At 38.8% G+C, this 15,237-nt stretch overlaps 1 protein-coding gene across 1 annotated transcript in view; it reads right to left on the bottom strand.

Moving 5' to 3' along the window:
- Positions 1 to 15,237, bottom strand: part of DDX10 (DEAD-box helicase 10) — a 154,306-nt gene that overhangs the window by 42,566 nt on the left and 96,503 nt on the right. The window contains exons 14-15 of the mRNA XM_070942859.1: positions 9,097 to 9,210; positions 4,794 to 4,955 (exon numbers count right to left, since the gene is read on the bottom strand). Of these exons, the coding sequence (XP_070798960.1) occupies positions 4,794 to 4,955; positions 9,097 to 9,210 (276 nt within the window). The remainder of the gene's footprint in view (positions 1 to 4,793; positions 4,956 to 9,096; positions 9,211 to 15,237) is intronic.

The raw sequence follows: 15,237 nt of genomic DNA on the forward strand, positions 1-15,237 counted from the left end.
GGTTGTAAAGCACTATAAAGCAGAATATAAGTCTAAGTGCTATTGCTAGCAGCAGCAGCAGCATCACATAATAACAGAGTTGGAAGGGATCTTGAGGTCTTCTAGTCCCACCCTTTGTTCATCATCATCATCATCATCTATTAAATTTACATACTCAGATACTATGAGCAGTTTATAAATTGTTAAAATGATTTAAAAACGAAGGGGGGAAAAGAGGAAAAAGCAGAAGGATGGTAGAAATAATGGAATCAGACAGGAACAAAGAGAAAGAGGGGATCAAACCATGCTCACCAGAGTCCTGGCAAAGAGCCAGGTCTTCATAGCCCTTTAAAACACCTGTAGGGTGGGGGCTCTTCCCATTTCAGGGGGAACCTTGTTCCAGAGGGCAGACGCTAAGACAGAGAATGCACAGTTCTAGGTCCCCATAAATGGCATTGTTTAATTGAAGGATTAATCATCTTTTACAGTATAGATAAAAGAGTGTGCAACAAGAGCTGAGGCTTCATGTGATCTTATGCTTTGGCTTATTTTCCACCTTACTGAAATTTAGTGGCTTAGGTACAAATCCTAAAACACATATAGATTTACAACTTGATTATCCATATGCATCTTGCTAACCTTTTTAATAAAAGAAAATAGATTTATTTTTCCTGGAAATATACTTGATCTGCATAATATCATCGCTATGATATTTTTCTTGACAGTTTCTGACAGTTTTCTTGATGCCAGAATAACGAGCAGAAGACCTCTGGCTAGCCCAAGAAACTCAAAATCAATATTCAAGCAACTATTCAAACCTTTGCATAGCCCAATGCTTTCAGAGCATTTCTGATGCTTTATGGGATTATGAATGTATTATCTACAGCGTAGATTGCCTTAGGCTGCTCTAACTCTCTACCCTTCTGTAATAGGATAGGGATAGATAAAACTGATACATAATACATAGAAGCAACTTGACTCATTATTACTTAGTTTCCTGGATCTTTAAAAAGAGAAAACTTCTATGTTTATTATTTATTTATTTAGTCGCATTTCTATGCCGCCCAACTCCCAAGGGACTTTAGGAGGAACTAGGAATCTTTTACATATAAATCTCATGCTCTACCACTAACCAAGGCAGACTCTCTCCATGAGGAATGGTGGTGATACTACTACCTTATTATATTGCACATTATATCCTACAATAAGTTATAAACACTCAATAAATGAAATTAGTAGTGCTGTAGATGCTATTCTAAAGGCATAGAAAGGTGGATATACCTTATACGTACAGTACTTAAACTACGGTTTGCTGGCAGTAATGCCTATCGATTGCCTCTATACATAACAAATATGTATTATCTCCAACATCAGAGAAAATGTACCTTTTAATGCTAATTACTATGGGATATGCATATGAAAGTGACAGTATGCCCCATACTACACTGACCAGAATCTTCTGGTCAGTGTAGGACTGCAATAACAGATTAAAATTGGAAATGAAGAAAAATAATTTGTTTCAGATTTTGCTTTTAATTAGGGTTAGTTTGCTGTTAGTTCAAAAGGAGATGAGAAAATAAGCCAGCAGAAACAAGTTACATTAGAGTAAGAGTAGTATACCACCAAACAGAGAATGGGGAGAGGGGGGGAGGGGAGGGGAGGGGAGGAGAGAAGAAATGGGGGGAAGAAATAAGAGTCTTGTCAGCCTCCGCTTACTTGCTCATTGCTTACTTGCTCGGCTGCCATGAAATGGGGGGGAGGGGGGAGCTATTGGAATTCTTGGGAGGGGGGAAGCAAGCTGGAGGAGAAACGAAAGTAAAACTTTGCTGCAGCGGTTTTCTTTGAAGCTGGCTGATAACATCTCCAGGTCAACGGTCGTGGCATAGTAAGAGGATGACACTGCCAGACGTTTGCTCCCACATGACTCCTGGAGAACCTGTGGATTGGATGATTTACGATGGACAGTTGGGGGGGATGCTTTCTATATGTGATTTTCGCGCCTTTGCTTCAGACCTTGCTTTTCTTTGACTGCAATCAGTTCTTATCCAGTAAAAGTTACCTTTCTCTATGAAAATGGAGTCGGGGGTTTTCTTTCTTGGATAATGAAAGGAGGCCGTCCTGACAAGTCTTTTAATGTATCTATTTATTTAGCATATGGTATAGGTATGGTGTAAGTCTTTTAATTTCCCTTATTTATTCCAGGTTTTCAAGGGCCATTGAGCAAAAGGCCTAAATCCCAGGCCCAACAAAAATTGTTTTCTCAGTCATTTCCTCATATTTCTCAGTCAAGACTATGTGGCAACAAACAATCTTAATTTCTGCCTCTGAATCCTAGTGCCCTCATCTACTAGAAGAGGGAATTGCTTTTACAATTATAAAACTAATGAGGGAGGCGTATGTTTAAAAAAATGTGAAAAATAAATTAAAAAAATATATTATCTTCAGCTTGTCTGCACCCCAGGTTTACTACATTATCAGAGAAAACGGAAATAGTGGGGAAAAAGATACAGAACAGAACAGCAGAAAGTTTGTTAGGCGTGAATAATAATTGTTCTTATCTTGTGCTGGCTATGTTAACTACTTTGGTGTTCAAGTTTGGGAATTAGTCCAAGCTTTTGTAACAAAATAACTAACAAAAAAAAATTCTGCCCAAGTTTTAAGAGCCAAATCTAAGACTCCACTTCCTTTTATTATGTAGTAACCTAAAGGTAAAATGGTCATGACTAAACACTGAGGTGCATGGAACACCTTTACCTTCCCACAGAAGTGGTACCTATTTATCTACTCACACTTGCATGCTTTCAAACTGCTAGGTTGGCAGGAGCTGGGGCAAGTAATGGAAACTACTCCATCATGCAGTGCTTGGATCTCAAACCTGGGCTGTCAGCTTTCCAGCTGACAAGCTCAGCATCTTTAACCACTGAGCCATTGTGCCCCCTACTGTTATGCAGTATGAACCATGAAACCTAGAAATACCATGGACATGTAGCCCCACATTTTTAGAATGCCCTTTGACAGGAAATGTGCATAAATGTGCATAGATTACCTATAGCAAATGTGCACAGATTTGTGCACATAATCCTCGGTTATGGCCAATGTGTTCCTAAGGCAGCTTTCATGCTTAACAATAAATCTTTAGTTCAAATTTTGCACATTATGCAAAACTCTCATTTTAAACCAGGCTCAAAAGTACATTATTTCATCTCCTCCAAAACAAAAACATATACCGTATTTTTTGGAGTATAAGACAATCCCCCCACCCCAAAGAGGCTGAAAATTTGGGTGCATTTTATACGCCAAATGTATACTCCGTCGGCCCCCACCCTTTGGCCTCTGCCTCCCAGCAATTTGCCTCCTTGCAACTAACAGCAAACGGCCTGTTTCAGTTTCAGCTTTAGCACAAGCAGCTGATTGTCAGTTGGATTGGCCTCCTGACCATCAGCTTTTTCAGGCTGCAGGGATTGCCATTGCCTATTGCTGCCTCCGCGCACCTCATTTTCGCCTCCGCATCCCATTTTCAGCCTCCGCGCGTCCTGTTTTTGGCCTCTGTGTGCCCCATTTTCCGCCCATTCTGATTCCCACCTCCTGGAACGGGCTGAAAACGGGGCGTGCAAAGGCTGAAAACGGGAAGCGGAGGCCGAAAATGGGGCACGCGGAGATGGCAATAGGCTATGGCAATCTCTGCAGCCTGATACAGCTGTCGGGAGGCCGATCCAACCGACAATCAGCTGCTTGTGCTAATCAGGCTGTGTTGAAACTGAAACTGGCTGTTTGCTGTAAAGAGGCAAATTGCTGGGAGGCAGAGGTAGAGGCAGATATTTTTTTTCTTATTTTCCTCCTCAAAAAGGGAGGTGTGTCTTATAGTCCGGAGAATCTTATATTCTGAAAAATACAGTGCCTGTCCTTTTAATCCATATACACAGGAAGTTTAATAATCTGTTCTATAAAATACAGATTATTTCTTCTTCCACACATGGAAAGGAGTTGGTCTTGTTACAGTTTTTTTTATGTGCTGCATCCACAGATATGCTATAAATAAGAAGAAGGAGAAGAAGGAGAAGGGCATTAAAGGGAAAGAGTAACATTTATAACTATTCTCTGCTGTCAAGTTCTCAAACTTTCAGCTCTGCTTTATGACAAATAAATGGCCCAGCAACAATCTTTGTATTTTTATGTCCTGTAATTTAATTTCTTTTAAATGCCAAAAAGGAGCTTAAACTATTACTATTAAAGCTTTACATTATAAGTGAAATCAATCACCTTGCTGCAATGACATTTCTTGAATAATTCATGGGTAACTCTCAATCACCTCTACACAAAGCATAGCTATTTAAATAAAACATCATACTCCTAAAATCTCATTAGTACAGAGCTTTCTAGTCCTCATCATTCTTGATGAAGTACAGTCTTGTTATTATGCTACTTAAATTTTTACCCTTTTATCTAACAGTCTATCATATAAATAAGTTTAATATGTGATCCACAACACCACAAGTCTATGACCATCCATCCATTTATATGGTTCGGTTACTGTGTGTACATATTTATTTAATATCAGAATATCATATTGGAGTGTTATAAATTGATTACTAACAAGAAAGGCAATGTTCATGGGGAATAGCAATACTAGTGAAACAAAACCAAGGATCCACATCTCTTCTTGTGTTGCCTAAATTCATGCATAGGCCAGAATAAGAAGTAATACTGAACAGATAATCCTTTTTCCAGTAAAATCCTTCATCCCCAATGAACATGCCAACATTTCACAGTATTTCGATTTGATATTTTTACAAATGGGATGAGATTCTACTTACCCTGTGCTTTTCTTTAATTTTCTTCCTATATTCCTCTTTGTCAAATTTATCCTCTTCCTGAAGTCTTTCTTTTGCTTTGTCTATATTGATCCCGTTACAATCATCGCCGTCTTCCTCTTTATCCAGGATAGACTTTTGTGCTGGTGGCCACTGCTGAATTAACTGAATCACAGAAGAAGAATTAAAAACATTTCAGTACTGCTGTTTCTATTCTACAGTTTAAAAGGAGCTCTGGATTGCTATGAAGACCAAAAGACATTAGACCTGCGCCAACAGGGAATAGTTACAGAAATATAATTTTCAGGCAGGGAAGTTAATAGAGGAAATAAAAATTGAAGCAAGGCCCTGAAAGACGACATTGTTTAATTAAAGGGGGATGGTTCAAATGTCAGTTTGTATGAGGTGTGCAGACTCCACAGGAAGTAGGCAGTCCCAAATAACTGGGCCTTGTACCACAGAAGGTTTATAGGTCATAACCATCACCTGGAACCATACCCAGAAGCAAACTGGCAACCAGTGCCGCTCATATACCAGGGATATCAAATGAACATATCAAGGGGTCATTAAGGACAGCACAGATACAATTCATTGCAATAATTGAAATCATGAGGTGATTAGAAGAGTAACTGTCCAAAGAATCTCCCAATCCATGAAAAGGTACAACTGGCACAACAGATGAATGTCCTCTTGGCCATAACTGCCACCTGCTCTCAAAAAGAGATATAAGTCTAAGAAGACGCCCAGACTGCACACAAATAACACAATAACAGAGTTGGAAGGAACCTTGGAGGTCTTCTAGTCCAACCCCTTGCTGAAGCAGGAAATCCTATACCATTTCAGAGAAATGGTTGTCCAATCTCTTGTTAAAAACTTCCAGTGTTGGAGCGCCTACAACTTCTGGAGGGAAGGTGTTCTAACTGGTTGATTGTTCTCCTTAGTTCTAGGTTGCTTCTCTCCTTGATCACTTTCCACCCATTGCTTCTTGTCCTGCCTTCAGGTGCTTTGGAGAATAAGTTGACCCCCTCTTCTTTGTGGCAGCCCCTTAGATAGTGGAGCACTGCTATTATCTCACCCCTAGCCATTATTTTCATTTAATTAGACATACCCAATTCCTGCAACCGTTCAGAGCCAGAACTGTGACTATCCAAACATAATAAGGCATAGTAAAGACAGCTGCATTTTAGTTTGGTCTATGCCAGAGCAACAAGCCATCAAAATTCAAGAGTCAGGTGAACATTTCAGTACCAGGAGGATATGAAAAAGCTGTTTCATCACCTGATAATTTTACATCAACAGCTTTTAACAGTTTCTTCTCCTCATGTGCAATTAGGGTGCTAATGTGCAAAAGTTCAATCCAGAGAAAACGTTCATAAAAACTGAAGAGAATACAGAAGCCAATAGCAGCAGGGGAAAATCAGCTAACACAGCATTTGTTCAAATCCAAAGAGTGTATTTGTATATATGTATGTATGTATGTATGTATATCTCCAATCACAGTTGGTTTAATCAAAGGTTAATTAATTAACCTTTTATTAATTTGGTAATCAAAGGTTTGGTAAGGGTAAATTAATTCAGAGCTATCAGGTATACACTGGAATTCGGGGTGGATGGGTAGGTGGGGGTGGGAAGCATCATAGTCTTCAGAATTCAAGCTATACCTCTGAAAGGGAACACAAAAAAGTGATGGGAGAAGAACAATGAATTCTCAGAATCCCAAGGAAAGGGGATTTACTGAATCTGGAGACAACCAATGGTAAACACTGCTTGTTAAAAAAAGAAAAGTAATGAGCCTTAGGCACAGAAAACACTGCTACTTAAAAACGTGCACCAATACAATTAATAGAATCATTTCCACATGATAGCTACCAAACCCCTAAGATTGTTCGCTGAGGTTTAAGCCTGTTTATATACAATGGCATAATTATAAACACAAATGGCTGAAAAGATTAGACTTTTCGACCACAACCGCCTCCGTGGGACTATATGCAACATTGCTAGACTCCATATCAGATATTCGTAAGAACAAGCTTTAATTCATTGACCTCATTATAGAAGTTGGCAATGGTTGTGAGAGAAACACATTATAGTGCTTCCTAGAAAAAAAGAAAAACAGGCAGAAAATAGGCGACTTTCCATCAAGCTCCCCTACTTACTCTCCATTGCGCTCTGTGTCAAATTAGCTCTTGCAATTGCAATGAACTAAGAGGCAAAGCAGTAAGACTTTGACTTGAGCAGGGGCATTTATCTTAGCCTTTTGCAAACTAACATAAATGCTTCATTGCAAATTGTAATTTCCCTGCACCCAGTGGTAATGTACTGCTTGCAGAGGTACTGAAACGGTATTGGGCTCATTACACTCTTGACAACACTGAAGCGGATCAAAAGAGGGGAAGGGAGTCAAGGAAGAATCAGGCTGAATTCTGTTGAAAACAGAGATGTGACAAATGAAGGTTATATTGATGAAAAGCACCTATGAACCATCGTTGTGATTCAGATCCCCTCTGCCATGCAATTTGGTTCTCTGCCACCCGGAAACATTAATTTATGTAATCCATTCAATCCAGTAAATGAGCATGGAGAAATGGCTTTTTAAAACTGTTCCCAATTCCCACAGAAAAAGAACAGTAGTACATTTGCTATTAGTTTGGCATGGGATTGCAGACTACGCTTATGACAGTTATTCATCAGAAATACTAATTAAATGTACGAAAACTAGGAAAGGTACTTTTGGATTTCAGATACAGTATAGGTCAGACTTATTCCAAACTAGGGACATGCAAAACATTTCCAATTTTACTTCAAAATACCGCCAACTTGATTGAAAACATTCTGCTTGAAACACAGAATAACTGTTTTGAAGTCAAAGCAGGACATTAAGAGGGTGATACATTTTACACAGTATCATTCAAATCTCTCTCTCTCCCCCCCCCTTCCTCTCCTCCTTTTACCTCCCTCTCTCTTACACCTTTTAAATTTGTATTTAAGGGAATCTACCAATTCTCCTTGAAAACTTTTAAATAGTATTTAATTAGAAATAATCAGTAATAATGAACAGTCAGGAAACACTCCCAGAGTTTATATTTTGGGGACAGTGGCATTCACCCAGGCTTCACCTCAGTTCCCAAGTCCAACTTTCTCCTTACCAACAGTACTTGCATTTTCCCTGTATTTAATTTTAGTTCAGTCTCTCTCATGTATTCCATTACTGAGATTAGGATATATTATGGATTACTTCCTTGGTTAGATGGTACGGAACAGTATTTTTTTTTTACTTTATTTACTCAAATGTTTAACTGCTAAACTCCAAGGGACTCTAGGTATCATTAGCATAGTGACAGCATGCCACTCCAAAAATTCAAATGATGTCAGACAGGAAGAATCAGGACCACGCTTTAAATTCCAGTTAAACTGATTTGTTGTTCATGTCTATACGTAAGAATTTAGTCAACTAATGGTCAGCACCAAATTGTGCTTTTCCAGAGTTAATGGAATTCAAGGAGGGCTAGATTTGGATCGCTTGTGGGAATGTAATGATTCAAGGCTGATTCCTCTATTGACTCCGCCCCCAGGCTCTGCCTTGTCTTTTCCTATAAATGATCTCCAATAGTAGTTTCAAACAGATTTTGAAATAGATTTTTGTCACTATAGGGGACAAAACAGAATACTACAGGATACCAAGAGTCAATCAATGACTTAGATTTAGAACAGGGGTGTCAAACTCAATTTCATTGAGGGCCGCATCAGGGCTGTGGTCGACCTCGGGAGGGGGGGTAGCCAATTGGGTGGACATGGCCACTCCCCAAATTGCTGGTATGTTTCCTCTTCACATTGGGTAGACCAGGCCGAAGTCATGCTGGCCCGATTCGTCTTCGCATTGGGTAGACCGGGCCGAAGCCACACTGGCCTGATGTTTCCTCTTCGCATTGGGTAGACTGGGTTAAAGCGACGTGGGCTTCTCTCCCTTACATTTTCCAGGACGGCCCCATGGGCTGAATCTGACCACATCACAGGCTGGATTCGGCCCGTGGGCCTTGTGTTTTACACCCCTGGTTTAGAGCAATAGCTTCCAAGTACCACCTTTTGAATATGCTTCAACAGAAAAGACCAGAACTACTGCAAAACTGTACCCCCTAAACCCAACCCTGCCGGGTAATCCATGAAGATAACTATAGTCAGTGATTACAAGTATCTCCAAGTGGTCTCGAAGAACTTGTAGAGTCATATTCCCTTGGTCTATGCTCCAAAAAGCTATTAATGTAGGAAATCTTAGCAGTATAAACAAATTATTTGTGTTTGATCTTACCTCTCCATCATCAGTAAATACAATTTTTGTATTTACTTTAAAATTTCTCTTCAAAACCTTTTTAGCTTCTTTTGTTTTGGTTATTTTCTTCTTCAGTTTTACATTCTGTGTTACCTAAAAAAGATGGAAAAAGGAAGACAATCTTTATCATAAGATTCTGAAATAAGCATTATTCAATCAGCAGCACCAAAAAAAACCTACCTTTCAGTGTTTTTTTAATAAATATATTTCTAATCCTGCAAATTTTAGAAATTCACATTAAACTGTGATGTGATGTCTCAAAAAGAAAAGAGAAGACAATAGGGAACTTTTGTGATATGATATCTCAAAAAGAAAAGATAATGGGAAAATTTCTAAAGTCATTAATACATCAGACTGTGATGAGGCAATGATATTATCTCAATACAGTTGCAGATTTGCATCCTTAACTGAGCCAGAGAAAATCTAATAGTCTGTTTTATAAAGATCTCTTTTGCTTTATAAGATTTTATTCTCAGCAAGCATTCAAATATTTCACATATAGCACCCTATAAATATATGTTTAGTATTATAAGGCTTGCAAGGAAACATTATTTTTCTAATCTACAATTTTCCAATATGTTTTTGCAGTTTCTAACCACATTAGCTTTTCCCAATAGTATTTATAAACACTAGTTTGTTTCATACATAATTAATACTATTCAAACTACAATGATTAATACAGGTTACTTAATAGCTAAGAAGATATATAACAGAAATATCTTAGGGGCAACATAATAAATATCTAAATTAATAACTGACAAAACATCTAAATTAATAAATGGTAATGAATGACTTTTTATTAAACTCACAATGCCTTTCAATTTGTAATACAAGCTCATCAATATTGGTGTTAAATTTATAACCAGTACTATTCAGGCCAGTTAAATGTGGAAACAAAAGTTTAGTTTGTTGAAATGGAAATTAAAAATGGAAAGTCAAACTTAAAATGTCCTGTATTTTCTCCCTTAATATCTTATCTCTTTATGTATGTCCGTGTCTATGTCTGAGTTGAGGGATTCTTTATTGTTTTCAGAAAATGCTCTGAGTCAGTCTCTCATGTAACTCCTAGGGACAAAATGTTTCACTGGTATGAAATGCCATCTTAAACTGAACATGTGGATTTTCCATAATTAAACATAGATTCCCATGTGTTTGAGGGGGTGTCATGGCTCAGTAGTTAAAGTCACTGAGCTTGTCACCTGAAAAGCTAACAGCTCAGGATTGAGACCCGAGTAGCATGCAACAGGGTAATTTTCTGTTCCTTGCTGCAGCTTCTGCCAACCTAGCAGGTCAAAAGCATGCAAATGCAAGTAGGTAAATAGATACCATTTTGGTGGGAAGGTAATAGTGATCCCTGTGCCATACTGGCCATATGACCATGGAAAATGTCTTTGAACAATGCTGGCTCCCTTGGCCAAGAAAGGGAGATGACCACCATGCCCCAGACATAACTGGACAGGGAAACCTTTACCTCCCCATGTGTTCAGTTCATGCAAAACCTCTTCAACTGTTAAAACAGAATTCATTAAATTTGTACCAAATGTTCAGGTACAGATTAGATCAAGCCTGGCTGAACAGCAGTAACTGTGAGAGGAATCTTGCAGCCCCAGTGGACGATCACTTAAATAAGAGCCAGAAGCGAGGCAATGGACATAATAGCCAATGCAAGCCTAGGTTGCATTAACAAGAGGGATAAAATCAAGGTCACGTGAAGTGGCCTGTGAAAATTATTTGATCACAAAATACAGAATTAGCCCTGCTGGGTCAGACTATCTTAGTCAACGATTTTTATTTCTTAAAATATGTCTCACAAGCAGGGGATGGATCGCACAGCTACGTTTAAAAATAAATAAGAGCCCATCATTTTTCCCCCCACATATTTCAACATACAGATATTTAAAATTGGTTTCAGAATAAATAAAACATTTACATTTTGTAACCCATTGTGCATTTAAATAAACCTAAATGCAAATTTCACATGGGGAAAAAAACTAAGCCCATCCCTACATTTATCACTCCTTCAAACACCTAAGACCATAAGGTGTGTTTGGTGAAAGCCAAAGTAAGCACTTCACCAGAAAAACCTGATACTTGTGGCCCGTACGCGGCCTGTGCAGCTAGTAGCTGATTCAGACAGCGAGGAGGCTGGTGGGGTGCTACGCCAGCAGCCTGTGCAGCTGGCACTCAAGTCGGACAATGAGGAGGCTGGAGAAGATGTGGTGCCAGAGGCGGAGATTCAGCCAGGGCCTTCAGAACCTCCAGAAGCTCCTTTAAGTGAAGAGGACGAAGAGGAGGAGCCTCTTCTCGATGCATGGGCGCGCAGAGTTGCCAAAAGGCAGGAGTAGCTCTTCAGGAGGAGGTCTCCTCAAGAGTAAGGCTTGGGACTAATTGGCCACTCCCTTAGCCTATTTAAGGAGGAACGCCGACTGAAGCAATTTGCAGGGAACATCTTCGTTCACATACCTTCGTGTCTTGTCTTGCTTATCTTATCAGCTTCCTGCAAATTGCTTCTGGGCATTCTACCAACCACAGTAAGCTTTCAGTATTATTCTTTGAATTCTTGGCAGCTGTTAATGCAGTTAATTAACAGCCGTTGTTGTAAAAAGCTGGCTTATTTAGTAAACTAAGGTTTGAATGGACTTTGTGTGTGCTGCGTTCTTTGGGGTCCCTAGCTGGGGCAGAACAATACTAACTGTAAGACATGGTGGTAGAAATGCTACAGTTTGGGACTCCTTCGCTTTGCTCCATCCATCAGGGTCTCAGCAGCTCACCATCAAAGAATCCACTATGAATTTGTTATTGTATCAGAAGGTATTGTATTGAAGATAATGTGATCTTGCAAGGTGACCCTAAACATTACAGTTAATCCTCCAAGGAATGGCTAAAAGAAAAAAGAAAGAAATAGAGTGTTCTGGAATAGCCAAATCAATTCCCATTAAGATGCTATGGGGTGATTTGAAACTGGCTGTGTAAGAAACCCCTTATGAAAATTAGACTCAGCTTTGGGTTGGATAGATAAACTACCTTTTAAAACTTTCCAAGGTTTTGGCCCATCTCTATGACATGGAGATTGATTAATTCCACTGTTAATTATGTGCTGTAGGAAGAACTGCTTTCTTTTCTAAATCTTTTTCCAGCCAGATTTACTGGATGGCCCCTGGTTTAAATGTCTTGAAAAAGGGGGGGGGGAAGCATTCTCCTCATCCACTTTCTCCATGCTATGCATAAGAATTTATCCAAAATATTTTTTGTCCTAAACATTAATTGGAGTCAATTAATGTTTGCTAGATTGCTGGTGATCTGCCTCTGGGGGAGCAGCTTCTGATCTTCTGACATCATATTGTGTACAATAAGTGAAGAATGCCACAGATGCTATTTATAACTACTTTTATATTTCTCCATCACTTTACAGCAAGAATAGAAGGATCAGAAGGTGATCTAAGAGGCAAATGTTTCCCCTTCGTTTTTGTTGTTGTTGTAGGTTGGAAAAACCACTATATTAAAGATAAGGCATAAATAATTAAATCTTATACAAGTAGTCCTCGACTTACAACAGTTCATTTAGTGACTATTCAAAGCTACAGCGGCACTGAAAAAAGCAACATGATTGTTTTTCACACTTATGACCTATGGTCACATGATCAAAATTCAGATGCCTAGCAACTGACTCATATTTATGACAACCGTGTTACTAACTTAACAACTGCTGTGATTCACTTAACGACTCTGGCAAAAAAAGGTCATAAAATGGGGCAAAACTCACTTAACAAATGTTTCTCTTAGCAACAGAAATGTTGGGCTCAATTGTGGTCATAAGTCGAGGACTACCTGTATGTCCATGTAAAATGTGAGACGGTAAGAAGGAGAGAAGAAGCAAGGGCAACCTCTCATGATGCAATAAGAAGAAGGAGAAGGAGAAGGAGGAGGAGGAGGAGGAGGAGGAGGAGGAGGAGGAGGAGGAGAAGGAGAAGGAGAAGGAGAAGGAGAAGAAGAAGAAGAAGAAGAAGAAGAAGAAGAAGAAGAAGAAGAAGAAGAAGAAGAAGAAGAAGAAGAAGAAGAAGAAGAAGAAGAAGAAGAAGAAGAAGAAGAAGAAGAAAGAAACCATATAAAATGCTTTTGTTGAAATCACTGGAAAGAACAGTATCTTTCATTCCCACAAGCCTAGGACAATTCAATCAAACAAGCGGAGAACAATATTTTTTATTTCCCACGTCACTGCATCCATCGCAAAAGTGAGAAATGGATATTGGTTGCATGCTCTGCAAAACGATTTGCATTTTTTAAAAAAAGAAAAAGAAAATAAGAGGAGAGAAATGAAGGCATAGAAATACATTTCTTTGTGGACTTTAATGAAAATGACATAATCAATTTATCTTGCCTTCTGGAATCCAATTTTTAACCTGCCAGTTTCAATAACTGTTTTTAACATTGGGAATAAAAGCAGCCGCAGGCAAGTGCGGGCGGGGGGATCCTGAACCCGATTTTCTTCATAACATGTCACATCATTAACAATGAATTTTTGGCAACTTATCTGCAGTTTGGAAAAGAGACCTAGTTTCCTTAGAAATATTACAATTTTAAAATGGAAGGAAAACTAGAGATAAAAAGATCTGAATTCAATATCATAGGTGTGTGTTTGTGTGTGTGTGTCATCAAAGAACTTGTGATAGTAACCACAACTGCATAATGAAATCACTGGCATCACAACATATGTAATGAAGGGGCTTCAATTGCACAACCACTGTTGCAGGGGTGAAATGCTCCCGGTTCGGACCGGATCACCCGATCCGGTAGCGATGGCGGCGGGTGGTTCGGAGAACCGGTAGCAAAAATCCCTGCACCCCCCCCCAATGCCCAGCTGAGCCGCACAATCAACAGAGGCTTTTTTTTTTTTACTTTTAAAAGCATTTTTTCTACAACCTCTTCCGACGAAAAAATGCTTTTAAAAGTAAAAAAAAAAAGCTTCTGATATCGCGTAGCTTAGCTGGGATCATCAGAGGCTTTTCAAAGCATTTTCTTCTGCAACCTCTTGGCCGAAGAGGTGGTAAAAAAAATGCTTTGAAAAGTCTCTAATGATCCCAGCTGAGTTGCCTGATCGGCAGAAAGGTATTTTTTAAAAAGCCTCTCTGACGATCCCAGATGAGTTGCCTGATCGGCAGAGGCTTTTCAAAGCATTAGAAAAATGCTTTGAAAAGTTAAAAAAAAAAAGTTGGCAACGCCCACCCAGTCACATTACCCCCCCACCAAGCCACGCCCACAGAACCGGTAGTAACAAATTTTACATTTCATCCCTGCACTGTTGTCATCTTCACTTTTTCATCCCACCCCGGTAGGTTCCTCTGCTCTACAGCATTCTCTGTATCTCCAAATTTAGAGAGGGTGATGAAAAGGGAAGGTCATCAACAGGAATGTAAATTAATTAGATTCTTAGGCTGGTGGGAAGCAAACTATAAAAAATTAATTGATTAAAATTAAGTCACTTGAAAGAGGCAGTTTGCTGTTTAAAGAATCTCAAAATACATGCTATAATTGATGTAATATTAAAAAGAGACAAGTGCAATGGTTTATTTCTATTTGACAATATATATATATATGTATGTATATATGTGTGTGTGTGTATATATATTGTCAAATAGAAATAAACCATTGCACTTGTGTATATATATATATATATGTATATGTATATGTATATGTATATGTATATGTATATGTATATGTATATGTGTGTGTGTGTATGTATATATATATATACATATATACATATATATATATATATATATATATATATATATATATATATATATATATCACCAGCTCCATTCATTGGCACAAAAATTGGCACAAAAATCCACATACAAATCTTAGCATTATTTGCACATCTGAGGAAATCAGATAAACATATGACAAGATATAAAGACAGGATATAAAGTTAGTCTAGCCCAGGGGTGTCAAACTCGATTTCATTGAGGGCCGCATCAGGATGTTTGACTTTGGGCGGAGGGCAGAGGGCATGGCCAGCTCGATGTCACTCGTGTTGGAGGCGTCTGTGGTGGCCTGAGAGCTCTGCCAGCGAAAACTGGCTCCTGAGCTCTGTTTTTTGTTGCAACGACTTCTTGCAAC

This window comes from Pituophis catenifer, unplaced genomic scaffold, assembly GCF_029215685.1.
Source record: "Pituophis catenifer annectens isolate HBS135680 unplaced genomic scaffold, rPitCat1.0.hap2 SCAF_4, whole genome shotgun sequence".
NCBI classification, from domain to species: Eukaryota; Metazoa; Chordata; class Lepidosauria; order Squamata; family Colubridae; genus Pituophis; species Pituophis catenifer.